This window comes from Gymnoscopelus braueri, assembly GCF_963280865.1.
Source record: "Gymnoscopelus braueri genome assembly, chromosome: 7".
NCBI classification, from domain to species: Eukaryota; Metazoa; Chordata; class Actinopteri; order Myctophiformes; family Myctophidae; genus Gymnoscopelus; species Gymnoscopelus braueri.
In genome coordinates this window covers 7,350,699-7,368,853 of record NC_137608.1, presented here as the reverse complement: position 1 = coordinate 7,368,853, position 18,155 = coordinate 7,350,699, and the positions used below count along the sequence as shown (strand labels likewise).

General features: G+C 44.8%; 2 protein-coding genes across 3 annotated transcripts in view; both read right to left on the bottom strand.

Annotated features, from left to right (window-relative positions):
* Window positions 1-2,699: 2,699 nt before the first annotated feature.
* Window positions 2,700-6,011, bottom strand: LOC308088337 (ATP-citrate synthase-like; the record flags this gene model as incomplete). The annotated part of the gene is made up of 1 exon (XM_080432748.1): window positions 2,700-6,011. One exon carries the CDS (start codon window positions 6,009-6,011, stop codon window positions 2,700-2,702), a length of 3,312 nt encoding a protein of 1,103 aa, XP_080288874.1.
* A 10,371-nt stretch (window positions 6,012-16,382) lies between these two features.
* LOC308088595 (uncharacterized protein) overlaps window positions 16,383-18,155 on the bottom strand; it is a 30,010-nt gene continuing 28,237 nt past the window's right edge. The window contains exon 10 of one of the 2 annotated variants that reach the window (XM_080433127.1): window positions 16,383-16,914. In XM_080433127.1, coding sequence (XP_080289253.1) covers window positions 16,654-16,914 — 261 coding nt within the window. In that variant the 3' untranslated portion in view covers window positions 16,383-16,653. Of the gene's footprint in view, window positions 16,987-18,155 lie in introns of both variants that reach the window. The other variant, XM_080433125.1, reaches the window with a different exon arrangement.

Sequence of the window (18,155 nt, the reverse complement as noted above, 5' to 3'; positions counted from 1 at the left end):
TTGGAAACACTGGGTGGATTGTCCACTCCAGGTTCGGAATGAGACCTTACCCCAAGTGAAGGAGTTCAAGTATCTCATGGTCATGTTCACGAGTGAGGGGAGGACAGAGTGGGAGATCATCAGCAGGAGAATCGGAGCAGCAGGAGCCGTACCGCACTGTTGTGATGAAAAGAGAGCTGAGCTAGAAGGCAAAGCTCTCAATATACCAGTCAATCTTTGTTCCTAGTCTCACTTATGGTCATGAAGTGTGGGTCATGACCGAAAGAACAAGATGATGGATACAAGGGACCAAAATGGGTTTTATCAGGAGAGTGGCTGGCATCCATCTCCCTTAGTTATCAAGTGAGAAGCTCAGTCCGTGAGAGACTCGGCGTATATATATATGCTGCTCCTTTGCGTGGAAAGGAGTAGTTGAGGTGGTTTGGGCATCTAAATTAGTAAGGATTCCTCCTGGTTGCCTACCCGCAGGGAGGTTTTCCAGGCATGCCCAGCTGGACAGAGACCATGGGGTCTCAGTTAGCCCAATTCTTTACACCCCTGACATTTGGGCTCCTGCTACTGTCTTTTCAACCCATTAAAACCGGGGAAGCTTTTTAGATTTCAGCGTTGGCTATTCAAAGATAGCAGATCTACAAGCTCACAGCGCGTCACTTCGTCCAGCGCTGTGAGCTTGTAGGCCTATCTGTCTTTTTTTTTTTTTATTGTTTGAAAAAATAATTTTGAATTACGAAAAAGTTTGAGAACTACTGATTTAGAAATTTGTAGAATCGGCCTGAGGTCTTAATGGGTTAATAAGACTAGAGGTTCGGGCCGCTCACATCTAGGCCCGATCATATCACAGTCCATCACAGTCCATATTTGGCAGTGGTAGCTGCATTGGAAAGTCCTTATGGTTATGACTGATCATGGTAATCGACTAATCGAATAAAAAGTTGCTGCGGCAAAAACGATGGAAAGCTGCTATGGCTAAAATGTTAAAATTTAGTTTTATATTAATTGTACAATATGTAAGTAAATTGAGGGCGGGGAAAGAAGCCTAAATATTAGCCAGAGCACTGATCAACAGTCTGTGGCAAGTTTGGAGGTAAGTGGAGCGATCGTACGTACTTTTACCCCGGACGAACTTTTGGAGGTCATTTCAATTATAGTAGTAGGATGGACAATAGTATTAAATCCTGCAGGCTAATCACCTGGTCCCCCACCACCACACCTCTCTCTCTCTCTCTCTCTCTCTCTCTCTCTCTCTCTCTCTGAAATGACTGTGTTACTGTTGTGTTAACCCATTATACATTTTTTGTCCGGGTTCCAATGATGAAAATTGTTCTGGAAACATTTTCCAAAACACAGAATAATGTAGACTTATTTTTTATCACTTGAGCCATATTTACTTTGTTGTATACGACAAATAGCGAAAATATCTACAAGCTCACAATGTTGACACGTTGTAAGCATCATTAGAGTTATATTGTGATATTTTTGGTTTAAAAAGTCATTGCGATAATAATAGACATGTTCAGGTGGGTTGGCAATTTCATCTAACCAGGAGAGAGTATCCATTTATCAGCTTACATTTATTGTGTTCCAGTTCCAATCTGCTGCTTGGATCAAACTGGTATCCTGACCTGAAAAAGCATTTTCTGTTTCGGGGAGACCCCTGTTACTGATCAAACAATCTACGAGTGAGCTATGAGAATATAAAGCAATTTAACACGTATTTTAACAAACAAAAAAAATCACCTACCCTAGCTTTAAGTGGTCTGATGGTGCCACGTGCATATTCAAGATTTTTATGATGATGATCAATCAATTGATTGTGTTGCAACTTGGATCAATAGAACTAACACAGGATACTTTAAGTTCCAATTGTTGGTATCACAAACAAAACATTTTATTCAAGGATTTAAAGAAAAGAATATCATGATATATCTTTTACATTACATCATTTATTATATTAGTGTTATATTATCATTATAAAATCTTAGTTTGGGGGCCTAATTTATATGGGAGCCCACTTGGGCTCACCTGTGGTGGGCCTATATCTATAAATGTGGTGTGCCTATTTATCTATCTATAGGAATCGCTGTGTGCAAGCATGTCTGACCTTGTCCCCAGCATATCTAGAGAACCGTGCGAGCGATGAAATTAATTGTGTATTGCCGAAGACCTGAGGGAGTGATGCACCGAGTGAGACGTCAGTCAGATCAGCGATTTTCCAGACATATATATTATATTATCTATAAATCCACAAATCCCTGTATCTATATCTATACGTCTGTCTGTCTGTCTGTCTGTCTGTGCCCCTTTTATGCTCATATATGGAAATCTCTGGACAGTATATGTCTGTGTAACTTTTTTATCGTAGAGGGAGAACCCTGATGTCATCAATATGATGTCATAGTAACTGACGTTATAGACTGGCTTCCAAGTACTATGATAATGTGTACTCAATGATAATTATACCAGCATTGAATCATCTCTCCCAGCCTCTTTCAGGGCCTGATTCTTAGCTACTGCCGTCTCAGAGGCCTGGTTGGCACAGGATCCAGCATGGCCAAACTGGACCTCAGAAGAGAACATGGAGGCACAGGTGCCAGTACACCAGCAAACCACTGGCTTGGTGATCCTGCCTGACTTGTATTCTTTTGTTCCTCCTATTTCTCCCAGTACAATAATCAGTCACCTTCTTGGTCTCTTTTGTTTTACATGGACATGTGTTCTGGGAGCACATAGGATATGTCATCCCAGGGGTGACGGTACAGACCCTGCTTCAGCCTCTTCTGGTCCAGGTAGTGTCCAATGAACCCCATGCTGCGTCCCAGGACAAAAATGGCATTCAAAGCACCAGTCTCTACAAACTCGTCAGCCTCGTCCCTTGTGAATCCGTCACAGGTCCGGAGCAAGTCCACAAAGGCCACGCCAATCAAACCATCCACATTCAGGATCAGGTTGGGTTTCTTGGAAGTGGTGATCTTCTCTACAGCTAAAGCATAGTCCAGAAGCTGTGTGGCGGGGAAATGCTGCTTCACAAAGTCCTTCAGGATCTGGACTCTCATGTCGGGGTTGTTAATGGACCTGACCCTGTGACCGATGCCCATGATCAGCTTGCCTTCCTTTTTCATTTTGTTGACAAACTCCATGGGCTGCATGCCGCTGTCAAACGCCTTGCTGAACTGCTTGGCTGCAGCATCCAGTGCACCTCCAAAACGATCGCCGATGGTGAGGAGTCCAGAGGTGAGGCTGGATATCAGATCCTTGCCTGCGCGGGCACAAACGATGGTGTTGTGGGCACCGGAGACACAAGGGCCGTGGTCGGCAGTCACTATCAGGCACATCTCAATAAACTGACAGGCATACCCGGGCAACCTCCTCTGGAACCAGAGCAGCCCCAGGGTTCCTCCCACACCCAACTGCGACTTAAACACCTCGGTGATGGGCATGCCTGCGTAGACCAGCTCCTGACCCCTCTCGTCACAGATGCTGGTCATGAACGAGGCTGGCTTACGGATCAGACCCAGCTCCCGTGCCCAGGAGTAGTCCATTGGCACAGTGGGAGGGGGGAGTTCTTCTGCTGGTTCGATCACTCCCTTGGCAACAAGGTCATCATACACTGATTTAATGATCTCTCCCAGCTCATCAAAACTCTTGGGGACGAAGGCACCGGCCTCTTTCAGGGCCTGGTTCTTAGCTACTGCCGTCTCAGAGGCCTGGTGGGCACAGGATCCAGCATGGCCAAACTGGACCTCAGAAGAGAACATGGAGGCACAGGTGCCAATACACCAGCAAACCACTGGCTTGGTGATCCTGCCTGACTTGATAGCCTGGCAGATTTTGTATTCTTCGGTTCCTCCTATTTCTCCCAGAACAACAATCATCTTCACTCCTGGAGTGTCCTGGTAGCGCAGCACATGGTCTGTGAACACAGAGCCGGGGTATCTGTCCCCACCAATGGCCACACCCTCAAAAACTCCATCTGTGGTTCTGGAGATGATGTTGTTGAGTTCGTTGGACATCCCTCCAGAACGGGACACGTAGGCCACGCTGCCTGGACGGTAGAGCTTAGAGGCGAGGATGTTATCCAGCATGCCCCCCGTGTTCCCAATCTTAAAACAGCCAGGCTTGATCCCTCCGACTGTTGCTGGTCCGATGATGTTGACACCCTTCTCATCTGCAGCTTTGATGATCTTCCTGGTGTGGGCTTCAGGGATGCCCTCAGCAATGACGGCGATGGTGCGAATCTGCGGGTACTGCATGGCTTCCATGGTGCTATCGAAAGCAGACCTCAAAGAGGCAAAGCTGATGAGCACATCGACGCACGGGTGTATCTTCATGGCGTCTCCCATGTTCTTATACACGGGTATCAGGATCTCCTTATGGCCCCAGTAGAACTTCTGCTTGTGATCTCCAGAAAACGGGTAGACCATGGCCGTTACTGATGGCTCTTCTCTGGAGCTGACATAGTCAAAATCCAGCATACCCTGCACTGCCCTCGTCTGCATACCCCACACTATGGCCTTGGTGTTCTTGCTGAACAGAGGGGTTGCCTGGGTTCCTGACATGGCTGAAGAGATCTGGCCCTCGAGGAGGGCAGCATTGGTCTGGACGCTGTTGGCTGGCGAACCCTCTGCCGTAGAAACGTTCTCAGAGACGGACACGGTCCTGCTGGATACCGGGGTCCATGAGCTCCCAATGGAGTTGAGGAGGAAGTTGGCAGTGTGCGCGGCCACAGGGGGCTCACTGGGAATTGGTTGGTGACCCAGTGCCATGCCAACAATGGCTGTCATGTGGGTTTCTGTGCCGAAGACGTGAATGGGGATCCCAGTGGTCTTAGCCACTTCACGCATGACCCTAAGACCCTCCTGGTAATTGGGACCACCACGGCGGACATAAATGGTGACCTCATGCTCTTTAAGTGGCCTCTGGTAGTCCTTGATGGCTCTGACGATCCCCTTAAATGTAGCCGCAATGTTTGTGAAGTTTGCAATGCTTCCTCCAATGATCAGAACCTTTCCATCGCGATGTTTCTCTTGGGTCATCAGAGATAGGATGGTCTTGGCATAGTCATAGGTCTGTTGTTCACTAGGTGCTCCCGAATATTCCCCATAATTGGCCAGCTCATGGACTCCGCCCAGGTCACAGACAGTGTCGCTATAAACAACCGATGCCCCGCCTCCCGCCACCATGGTCCATATTTTGCCGCGGGGGTTGAGCACGGTGAGTTTCAGACTAGCGCCACTCTTAGCGTCCAGGTCGGCGATGTAGGCCTCCTCTGGGTAGGCCTCTCTGCCGAAGGGGGGAGGGAACTGCACATCTCCCCACTTAGCTTTGCAGATGTAGTCAGCCGTAGCATCAATCTTGGCCGCCATGTCGAGCACATGCACGCCAGCCTCGGTAACCACTAATGGGTTGATCTCCAAGTAGGTGAAAAACAGCTCTTCATAAAGGTTCAAGAGACCCACAATGAAGTTGGCCAGAATGACTTTCTTGTCATCGGGGACGTGGGTGAGGAGGTTCGTGATGACAGAGTCCTCACTGATCTTCTCATCTACCCCAACCAGCAGCTTCTTAGCCTTAGAATCCACGTCTCCAACATCCACCCCACCCTCGTGGTGAAACAGCAGGTAGTCGCCCTCCCGGGCTGCATAGACACACACGTAGAACTCCTCCTCCTGCCTGTGGGCAACGAAAGGTTCAACCAGGAAGTTCTTTAGGACTCCCTTCGCTTTCCCCACTGTCGTTTCCTTCATGAGGCGGGGCTTTAGCCATTCTCTGACGCCGTTCAGGTCCAGGTCGACGCCCACCAGGCCCAGCTTCCCTCGCCGTTTGATCAGCTGATCGGGTTTCACTACCAGCCTCTCTGTGAGCACCCAGGGGTGCTCCTGTGCCAAGCGGTCAAAGTCTGTATGGGCTGTCACGTTGGCGAGGCGAAACCGGTTTTGGACGGTGGCTGGCGTACAGATGTACTTGTGGAGGAACTCCTTTCCTGTCTGCTCGGAGATAGCTTTGGCCGACATGACTGGGGTTTAGAGTGGTCTTGCTGCTCTTTAAAATATGACGATAGATGCACCCTGGTATTAAGTTGATGATAATGAGTGGTGGATCTGCAACCTCAGGGACCTGGCTGTTAGAACATTGTGGCTCCATGTGACGAATGTTCTTTTAAACCGAACTGGCTTGGAATCGTGTGTCATCAGATATGACGACATATCGGGTAATCACGGCAACCTGATATACAGTCAGTAATACAGCAAAACAACACAGAACACCCCATCCATCTAAATATGAATAGAATAAAAGCTAAACCGGAACACCAGCAGTCATTGATTGATTGATTGAAATTTTTATTAGGCAAAAGAATGTAAAACAACACAGTTACATTTATAATACTTTTGTCTAAAAGGTCAGACCAAAAAAGTCCTTGCGGACTTGTTTCCGTTGGGGTCCTTGAATTAATTTCATAGACATATAGTAGCAACCAAACAGTTCAAAAATCAACATAAAAATACAGAGAAAAAATACCACTACAGTATGTACCAAAAAAAAGCACGAAAAATGTAAAAATCACACCCTGTGTGAAGTGGGCGTGTCTTGCTAGCTAATCACAATACTGAATGGAGTCAACCAATCATGTACAAAAAATAAATACATTTATTGAAACACTCTTTATGATGGAAGAAACCATAACTTAAAAAAAAAAAACGTATGTTTTTTTTAAAGTTATGGTTTCTTATATAGGGCTATGCACATGTGTCATGTGACACTGGCCAATCACAGTCCTGAATAGACTGTGATTGGCCAATCACGGTGCAGGGTTAGGCGGGGTACATTTATGGCCAATCACAGCGCAGGATTTGTTGTACAAATATCCAAACCTCACTTATAGGGGCGGTTTCACCGCCCAAAAAAATATATACAAAAAAAGGGGAGGGGGGGGTCGTCTGTCTACAGGGAAACTGGTACTAGCTCCTCTTTTGGCCTCCAGAAAGATGAGTTTTTAGGGCTGTTTTGAATGGGCCCAGCGAACTGCATTTTTTGAGGGATGGGGTTAGACTATTCCATACCTTGGTGGCTGTGCTGTAGAAGGAGAATTTGCCCATGTTTGTTTTATGGGTGGGTGGTACCAGATTGTTGTTTACGCTCCCTCTAGTTGCGTGACTGTGGGTGTCACTAACTTTTTCGAGGTATTTATACAGATATGCGGGTATGGGGGGCATTTCGGGCAAATCTGCATTTACAATTTTGAAGACCAGTCCCATTTTTAGTTGTTTAACCCTGTCTTCCAACCTGAGCCAGCCTAGGCTGGCAAAGTGAGTGGGAGAGAGGTGGGTCATGGGCCCCAGTCTGAGAAGTAGTCGAATCAGTTTGTTTTGGGAGGTTTGAAGCTTAGTCTTCAGTGACACTGAGGTGTTGGAGTACCAAGAGGAGCATGCATAGTCAAAAAGGGGCTGAATCAGGGCCCCTGAGAGGGTCCTGAGGGCCTGGGGGTTTACAAAAGAGTAAACTCTGCCCATAAATCTGGTTCTCTGGTTTACTCTTTTGACCACCTTTGTTGCCATGCTTTCACCTGTCAGGTATTTGTCAAGAATACATCCCAAATAGGTAATCTCTTCCTTGCTAGTGATGATTGTGTCATCGACTTTGACCTTGAAGTCATTTACCTTCATTTTACTGAGGGAATGTTTGGTCCCAAAAAGAATGGATTCAGTTTTCCCAGGGTGTAGTGACAGTTTGTTATCGGTAAGCCAGGTACGGATTTTTGAGAGTTCAGAGCTGAGAGCTCTGAACTCTCAACAACAGATTCATCCACTTCTAGTTATTGTTGGCATAAAACTAATGTGTCTAATTTCTAAGCCATAATCAACTTAAAGGTAGGGTAAGTGATATTGTTTGGTTAAAACAAAAAGTATTTTGTTAAAAGGTTAAAATACTATATTCTGATAGTAATCATTGCTATAGAGTGTTTTTTCATTAACAGATGTCTCCCTGAGTCTCCAGCTCTTTAATAAACAGAAAATACATTTTTCGGTAGGTGTCAAAATCTCAGCCAATCAGGAGAAAGTACCCATTTTTAAGCTTAATTTGTATAGTGTTCCAGTTCCAATTTTGTCTGCTCATTTCTTAGTGTCATCACTTCCAATTTCACTTGTTTAATCTGTATCCTGATTGAGTTCTCTGTCCTGGTTGGATAAAATTGGAAATGAAACTGAAACTAAAACGAAAATGCATTTTCTGTTTAATAGGTGGAGAGATAAAGAGGTGGAGAGACAAGGAGACTCCTAATACTGAACAGACACTCTATAGCAATGAGTACTATCAGAATATAGAGCTATTTAACAATTATTTTAACCAACGCAAATCACTTACCCTACCTTTAATCAAAACCAGCAGAAATGGCATTTTACAGAAATTGCCCGTAGTTATGATGACCGTGCCGATTTACCTGTGTCATTTGTTTTCATGTTTTTGTTACTTAGGCTTTTTCTTGACGGTTAAAATGTAATTTGACCTTGTTTTAAAGTTTAGAAAAATGGAAATACTCAGGTTAAGTAAAAGTACCTACAGTAATTCAATAAAAGAGAGATCACGCCAATTTGATACAAGAATGTTTATTACAAAAACTTAAATAGATTTGGCGATTAGACTCCATCGCATTTTAACGTGCATAGATGAATAGGAAAGAAAGCCCCCATGGAGTCTAGACGCTGGTGGTGGCAGTGCAGAAGAATCGACCTCCCTTCGGCTCTTGAACATCTGAGGTGGAGCTGGGGATGGAGGTGGGTTGCTGTTCGCCGACTGAAAGGAGAATGACAGTTTAGCGGCAGTGATATTTGATAGAGTGGAGCCCGATCGCTGATTGGCTGGCTGCAGATTGGGTATGCTCGCTAGATCTGTGAATGGAAAGATACTGACAGCGACAGCGTGGGAACGGAAGTGACGCAGACAATAGCGATGCGCTCCCATAAAGCCTTAGATCTTCTTTATTGAATTTGCGCTTAGAGCTACATTTCAATAAAAGAGAGATCACGCCAATTTGATACAAGAATGTTTATTACAAAAACTTAAATAGATTTGGCGATTAGACTCCATCGCATTTTAACGTGCATAGATGAATAGGAAAGAAAGCCCCAAAATAAAAGAAAAGAGTTTAAGAGAAGAAAGTTACACCCGTGAAATGGCCCACTATAGCCAGCAATGGCTAGAATGATGCGAGAGCCATATAATGACTTATGAAATGACCACTGAGTCACAGAATGCAGCCAGCAATGGCTAAAGCGCATGGGATGGCTCTACATGAGCTGAGTTAGCCAGCAATGGCTAAACAATGCAAGAGCCATGGAATGGCTTGAGAAATGACCACTGCGGTCAACAGAAATGCAGCCAGCAATGGCTAAAACACAGGGGATGGCCATATAGCGATGAAAGAGAATAGAATAGTAATGACCGGCCAGGTCAGCAGAAATGAAGTCAGCAATGACTAAAACGTGCAGCCAACGATGGCTAAAGAGCATGAGATGACTCATGAAAATGACAACTGTTTTAGCAAACATATTGCAAACAATGATTAAAACGTACAGCCAGCAATGGCTACAGGCCTGAGATGACTCATGGATTGACCAGATGGTTTAACAGAAATGTGGCCAGCAATGACAAAACTGTAAGAGAGAAATAGAAAGCTTATAGAAATTAGACAGATATAGGGAGGCGAGAGACATATGAGCGCTCATGATTAGCAAGACATGAACCACCACCAGCTATATGCAGAATGTTGTACTCACCAATAGAAATCAGGGCTTGAATGATTTTTGAGCAGAAAGAATAGAAGCAGCGTCTGGACGAATGTAAGATGAATATGCAGACGAGGACCATCTCCCCAGTTGCTGGAGAGAAGCTGTAGAGATCCCTTGACTGGCAGCAGAAGTGGCAGTACCTATTCTAAAAGAATGGCCTGAATAATGCTCAGGAGAAAGTCTACACTTGAGAAGCACTAGCCTTAAATGATTAATAAACCAAGCTTTAGATAAAGGCTTATAATCAGGGGTTAGAAAAAGGGGGCCTGACTGAAGGGATGGAACCCTGAGATTAAGATACTTAATCATGGAAACGTATGGACAAAATGAAGAATTGATGCGAGCTATGATTATAGAGCAAGCACCTTTCGACTTAGAATGTTTAAGACTTAGCATATAATAATCGGGATGAAAAACTAAATCGGCATGAGATACGTCTTTATCAGAATTAAACAAAAGGTTTGGAGTAGTAAATTCCCCACTTCTTAAAAACCCATAAAAAGCACGAAGAAAAACACTCTCCAATAAAGCATCAACATAAGGAGTAAACATGCCGAGCCTTAATGCATTAATCATGGCGTGAAGAATGGAAAGAGTAATGGGGCGTCTATTGTCAAAGACAGGAGGGGACGCTTTAGCAATGCCTTTCAATATCAGTTTTATTGAAGGATGCGAAAATAAGCTAGGAATGGAAGGATCATTACACCTAGCATTAAATTGAACCCCAGCGATTAAACTATGAATATAAGGAGGGCTTAACTTTTTCACATCCTTACAAAAACAAATAAATGTACAAACGGTTGTAATTTGAACAGGAAAAAGTGGCACATTAACAGACAGGCAAAAGAAAGCAAACGTTTTCCAAGCAAAATCATAAGAGGCAATTGTGCTGTCAGCTAAACCTTTCCTCATATATGACCTAGCAGACTCGAGCAATTTGCCTAAGAGAGGATTAACTCCGTGTAAGGGGGAACAGGAGTTAAGGTTGGAGAGGCATCCGGGCATAGCCTGCGGAAAACCTGAAATTTAAAACGAGAGAGAGAATCGGCTATTACGTTCAAATGACCAGGAACGTGGCGCGCCGTAATAATGAAATTATGAATAACGGCTAGCCAAGTGAGGCGCCGCATGAACATCATAATGTCGGGCGAAGCAGAACGCCCCCTATTAATGATGCTAACCACTGCTTCATTGTCACAAAGCACGGTTATGCGTTTGCGACACCACGAAGAACCCCAAATTGAACATGCCACTACGACGGGATATATTTCAGATAGAGCAGATGAGGGCGAAAGATCAGCAAATTGGCCATTCACTTGCGAACCACTGACCTTGATAAAAAAAAAAAACCCACGGATGGCACTGCATCCGTGAAAAATTGAATAGAATCGGATGAATGCACTATGTCATCGTAGAAAAAATAAACTCCATTCCAGTTGCTAAGTAAATCGGACCAGAAGCGAATGTCGGACCTGCACCCTTCATCAAGAGACACTGAATCAAACAGATTAGGCACAGATGAAGCCAGATCTAGTAGTCTCGAGATAAAGGACCGGCCTTGGGGAATAACACGCATTGCGAAATTAAAGTGACCAAGCAGAGACAATAATTGGCGTTTTGAAATTGCTGTGCTGGAAATGAAAGATTGAGTAATCTCGCGGATTCGAAGTAGCTTTTCCTCTGGCAAGGAAGCCTTCATGACAGTGCTGTCCAGCGTGATGCCGAGGAACTCGAGGCTAGTGACTAGACCGAGTGTTTTCTCCTCTGACAGAGGGATGCCTATAGCGGCAAATGCAGACTTTAATTTGGCCAGGGAAGAACGTGGTGGTTCATGTCTTGCTAATCATGATCGCTCATATGTCTCTCGCCTCCCTATATCTGTCTAATTTCTATAAGCTTTCTATTTCTCTCTTACAGTTTTGTCATTGCTGGCGAATCAACAAGTACAAAATCATCGAGCAAATGCACGACGGATGGCAAACGAATTCTATTTAACATGATCCAGCAGAGCGCTTCTGAAACCATGTTAAATAAAGCCGGGCTACTTCTGCATCCGAAGGTCAATCTTACAGCGAAATAGAATTTGGACTCCCATTTAATGCCGAAAAGATGCCACTGAGAAGGGTGGATGGGCTCTATTTTAAAAGCGTCCGTTATGTCCGCCTTTGAAAGCCAAGCACCTTGGCCCGCTAGCTTAATAAGCCTGATGGCATTATCCACCGTTGCATAATTCAGGGAAAATGGTTCTAATGGGATAAGGCTGTTTATGCTGGCCACTGGGCCTGAACGAGGAGCAGATAAATCGAAAATGAGCCTTTTCTTTCCCGAATATTTCCTAGTAGCGATGCCGACAGGGCTAGTGCGATTAAATACCCCTTTTTTAACTCCTTCTCCAGTAATTGGGAAACTATTTCAGGCTCTTCAGATGCTGATTTCAGATTTTTACAGACAAATGATTCACTCACATCTGAGATTACACCTACTCTGAAACCCTGAGACAAACCCGTAATTAAATGATCGACAAAGACATGGTCTTGATGCTCAGCCAGTTCACCAGCCAGCACGCTGACATTTATTGGGGTTGAAGGGTGGACCCGCAGCAGTTCTTGGAACCATCCTACTTCCCTTTCCAAGGAGGACGGGGGCGTGCGGGGGCAAACAGACTTGGGATGCGCCTCCCCACATCCGCTACAAACATGGAGGAAAATGCAATGTGGATATGTACAAACATTGAAATTGAAATTATTGCAAACTGCTTTGTTGTTAATCATAACCACCTTCCGTCCGAAACTATCAACTTTAGACCCTGTGGTTGGTAGAGACCCGGGAACACCCACGGGCGGTGGTGCCGTAGATGGTGAGGAATACTGGAATGGTACTCTGGGGCAGAGCGAGGCTGAATGACCCATGTCACCGCAAGTAGCGCAAGAGAGTGCCTGCTGGCCCCCAGTTAACAGCACGAGTAATTCAGTATCGAGGAATGACCAGTCAATAATCGTGTTGTACTGGGATACGTACAGAGCCGACTTGCTGGAGAGAGCTTTATGGTACTGATAATGTTCCTACCATTTTTTATTTTAATCCCCGATTAGTGCTAGATAAGAGTAAAACTCTTGTCTCCTGTCGGGAAACGCGGAGCACATGACATTGCGATAAATGCCGAAAGCCACAAGAAATTCCCCAATAGACAAATCCCTTGACAGCCGGGGATCAGTGTTTTTTAACACAGCAGCGAACTGATCGCCGGCAATTCTCCTATCGCACTCGGGAGAGGGCAGTAAGATTTTGATCAAATTGATGTCCTTGCCTTGAACAATTTTTGCTCTTAAGCGGGGGGACATGTTAGAGGCTTGAGGTATATAGGCTCTACCTTGGACTGTATGGCGAACAGCAGAGGCTAGGGAATACTGAGGTGGCTCCTCTGGTGAGAGAATATTTGCCCCGGCGGGCTGCTGAACAACTGCAACGGGCTGTGGTGGCTCCACAGCCTGTGGAGCCGGAGGCGCATGAACGGCAGCCCCATTCTCTAAAGATGACAGCCGAGCATTAATGGCATGGAGGTTGTCTAGAATGATCTGCATGTCGCTGACTCTGGGCTGGAACTGAATGACACCGCTTCCGCTGGGCATTGGGCTTGGTTGCGGTTGCTGAGGAGGTGGAGAAGACTTCCTAGCCCTCTTTCTCCCCCGAGTTGGCTTTGGGTCGGCACCAGCCGGAGCAGACACATATGCAGTAGCAGGAGCAGACATTGCAGTAGCAGGAGCAGACATGGATGCGGTAGCAGGAGCAGACGTGGATGCAGTAGCAGGAGCAGATTCGGGTGCAGCTGCAGGTGTAGAAGCAGCGTTTATGGCAGCAACAGGGCCAGATGCAACATGAGCCAAGGCTAGATCGGTTAAGCTTTGAATTTGAGAGGCGGTTAACCCCGGTGCTGGGTTCACATTATGAACAACCAACTGCTGGTGTAACTCAACTGCATCATATCTCTCCGGCTGCCTAGATAGCCTGGGACTTCTCCTAGGCTGCTGTGCTGTAGCGTCAAACACAATGTCGCCATGCAGCGCTATTTCTCTGGTAATGTCATCGTCTGAGTCAGACATGATGAGCACTAATAGAATGCTTAGAAATACGGATTTGATATAATGCAACCTCATGCCCATGTAATGATGCTTGCTGTTCGCCGACTGAAAGGAGAATGACAGTTTAGCGGCAGTGATATCTGATAGAGTGGAGCCCGATCGCTGATTGGCTGGCTGCAGATTGGGTGTGCTCGCTAGATCTGTGAATGGAAAGATACTGACAGCGTGGGAACGGAAGTGACGCAGACAATAGCGATGCGCTCCCATAAAGCCTTAGATCTTCTTTATTGAATTTGCGCTTAGAGCTACATTTACTGTCCACCACTGGTTCTGGGTTACTGCTTTTAAAAGCGCAGTAGAGAAAAAATATAATCAAAAAATTATATATAAAAATGTAATTTAAATTCAAATGATTAAATCCCTATTTTGGGCCATTGTTATCCAACACTGTAAAAAGAAAAAAATCTTCAAATAGACATCTAGAGTTCGGGCCCTCACAAATACGTCACACTGCCGTTCCGACCAATATGTCTGAGTCATAGTGGGCTTAGTCGGGGTACCCGTTGTACCTGTCCGTCCTGCGACGCAGGTGTAATAATAATCTAAAACCTCTAGTACTGTGTATGGATGGACATATCGGTTGGATCGGCGGTTCTGGACAACCACATATCTGAACGACTCGGCAGTGGGCACCGCACTCCCTCGAGTCCTCGCCAATGCGTGCGCATGACTATATATGGGCATACAGGTTGGATCTGTTGCTCTGGACAACCGGATCTCCACATATGCCTATATATGGACTTGTTTATGGTTATGTCTAGTGACATGCCTATATGGGCGTATCAGGTTTATTTATGGTTATGTCTGAGCCAGAGTGACCCGTGGTCCACCGGCCCTCCCAGTAGCCAATTTTGATATAGGATATTGAAAATAGCCCATCTACAAGCTCACAGATATCGCCATTTCACAATAGGGGAGGCCACAGCCAGATGCTATGTCTATTTGTTTATATCCAACCTTTATAATATCACTTATTGTACTATACCTTATATGAAATTATATTGTGTAGCTTGCAGGAGCCGGATGTCTCCGCTAGGCCTGATAGAGTACAGCCTGTCTTGTTATGGTTCAGCTTGTCCTTGTAGCAGCTAGAGTATAACTATGGTCTGATCCCTGTGCTCGTTGGCAGAACTACCGTACCACCGATCTGTGTCAGACAGTGTGTCTAACCTACTTCTCCCCATGATATCATGTATATTAAAGTATAACCATCATCACCACCTTGAATATTGTCTCCAACTCCTCTTACCTCATCAATTACTGATTGATCCAGAATTCCACGCCAGAGTCCTTAATTGCCATGTAAAGTTTGGGAAACCCTGTTCTGGGTGATGTGAAAAAGAAAACATCTGCCTTGCTTACACCCATAAAAATGTGGCCTTATGTTGCCAATAATGTAGTTTACACCATTTCCAAAACAATGGGTCAGGACCCATTTTTATGGGGGTACACACGCACACGCGCATACAGTACGTGTATGTGTGCAACTCACAATCATTTTAAATTACGAACATAATAGTGAAAATAACTGATCTACAAGCTGACAACTTGTGGACAGCTATTTTCAGTGGTTAATTCATCATGTAGTTTTGTAAGTTTGGATCCCAGGGATACCCCAAACTTCTCTTTTGGTCACATGCTAAAAAGTTTGAGAATCACTGGTGCAGTAACCATTAGACCACCATTGTGTTGCTGTCGGACAGAAACCTCTTATCTCCATATTCTAAAGGCAGCTCTCCACCAAACACTACCACAGACTGGCAGTCGAAAGAAGTCTGGAGATCAGTCGGTTGGAAGGTGTGACAAAAAGTTGCTGAATGCACCTGAGAGCAGACACCGACAGATGTCTACTATGGTGCAAAGAAATTGCCTATGGCTTGATGTCTCAACAACAAGTCCACTGCTATCAGATGGTCGAAGGCCGATTGAGCTTGCTTGGTCGGCTTTCAACGCTTCCCTACAACTTACGATTTGTAAGTGTACCCACCGCCCATTCAACAGAAGATTTTCGGCAACAGACGCTTTCCAACACTTACCGCGCAGACGTCGGTGGAGGGCTACCTTAACCTTTTGTGTTTTTTTGTAAATTAATGTCCCACTTGATCATACTACAGCGACACAAAAGTATCAAATGTAGCCGATCTGCAAGCTAGAAACGCAGCGTGAAGCCACGTGCTTTGAGCTTGTAGATCTGCTACTTTTGAATTAGAATCCTGAAAAGTAACATGCGGTTTCCACCCGACAGATGATTTGAAGTATCAGAAAATACAAATACCCAAGCACAGATAGTCATAAAATGTACTTAAGTGTAGCAGTAGTGGCACAGAGCCTCAGAGCCTCTGCCTGATGACCTAAAAAAAAGCCAAACAATTCCCAGGAATTATATAAGCACCATACTCTTTGAAATTCACTTTCCATCGCTGCTTACCAACATACATTGTCACAAATGCAGAGCAAAATATGAACAAAATTACTTTGTGTTGCATCATGGGATCATTTCTTTAACCCTGTAAAACCTGACAAATAGAAATAATAGTGTTTATTAGCCCCTTTGACCCCCTTTTAAGTTTTTCTTTTTTTACAAAAATGTTTTTGCATATAGGATTTGTTTTGTATCATCTTTGATAAGTCAGGCAATTTATTGACCTTTTTCTCATTGTTTTATTTTTTTTACAAAAAAATAACGTTCATGTCCATTAGAACTCCATTCTTTTCTTTTACAACTGTTGTCATGTTGCTTTGTGAAATACAGTAAAATGCTTGGATCTCCCCCAGGTTGGGGAATGATCAACGCCATCCTTCCGCACCTCTGGAGGAACACTAGAGCTCGGCCTTTTACGGGGTGGTGATGGTGGTGTCGCTTCTGGTTCTGGTTCTGAAGAGGACAGCGGTCTGCCATACTCCATGTCGTCTTCCTCATCATGGCTACCAGCTGAACATTCCTCTGGACGCTTTGCATTAGGAGTCCAGTCCTCATCTTCCTCATCACCCTCCTCCTCATTATCCAACGGCTCCATGTCATTTGTATTGGGATGCGAGATCATTGTCACGGTATCTTCCATCTAAAAATACACACAGAAAACGGATTAATGTGACCTCTGAATTTATTATAATAATAATGATAATATCTCAGATTTATAGCGTTTTTCTAAATACTCAAAGACACTTCACATGGGAGAGAGGGAAAAAACGTTATTTATAAGAGTAAGCGCAATAATAACAGTAGAACCGTAAAACATGACTTTCCCCAGTTAGCTGGGGAAAGCAATGTTTGAAGAGGTGGGTTTTGAGGGAAGGGAGGGAGAGGGCTTCTTTGAGCGCATTCTACAGCAACACAAAAAGCCCCGTCACCCCGGGTTCGGTGCTCGGTCCTGCAGACCACAAGGAGGTTGGCATCACCAGACCTGAGGGAGCGGGAGAGGAGGTCAGAGAGATAGGGGGGAGCCAGATTGTGATTGTGGAGTGCCTTGTAGGTGATGAGCAGTATTCTGAAGTGGATTCTTTGTTTGACAGGAAGCCAGTGTACAGTAGGTCAGGGAGGACAGGTGTAATATGGCAGCCGAGTTCTGAACATATTAGAGTTGAGGACTTTGGAGGTGATGCTGCGTAGGATACTGTTGCAGTAATCAAGCTGGGACCAGCTCAGTGGCCTTGTGGTTAAGAGGGTCTAGCCTGAGATTGGGAGCTCAGGGTTCGATTCCCCGGCCGGGTCATACTAAACACTATAAAAATGGTACCCAATGCCTCCCTGCTTGGCACTCAACATCAAGGGTTAGATTGGGGGAATACTAGTGTCATGTCCAGGGGGTGTACTTGTACATCAAGCCGTAATATTGATTTGAAGTCATATCAGCCAGCTCCAACTCCCCTTAAGTGGAAGTGTCGGACTCTCTTTTTTCCCAGTGTTTTGCCCAGGTTTCTGTGAGGTCAAGATTAGAGTTAGGCATATAACAACACTAGGGATGTTCCCAGCGGTTCATTTCACTGACGCGACAATTCTAAATAAGTTTATTCTAATAGTTAAAAAATATTAATTAATTATTGAAATTAACACCCAGAAAATAGCCAAAACTGAGTAAATTTCGATCTATAAGGCCAAATCTCATTTGAAAATAGAGTATATGAAAGCCATTTCAAATGTTTATACTATCGAAATCTTACACACCTGCTCCCAAATAATTAATTACATCATTCCAGTATGCAGCGCAAAAGTAGGTTATATCAATTAGCT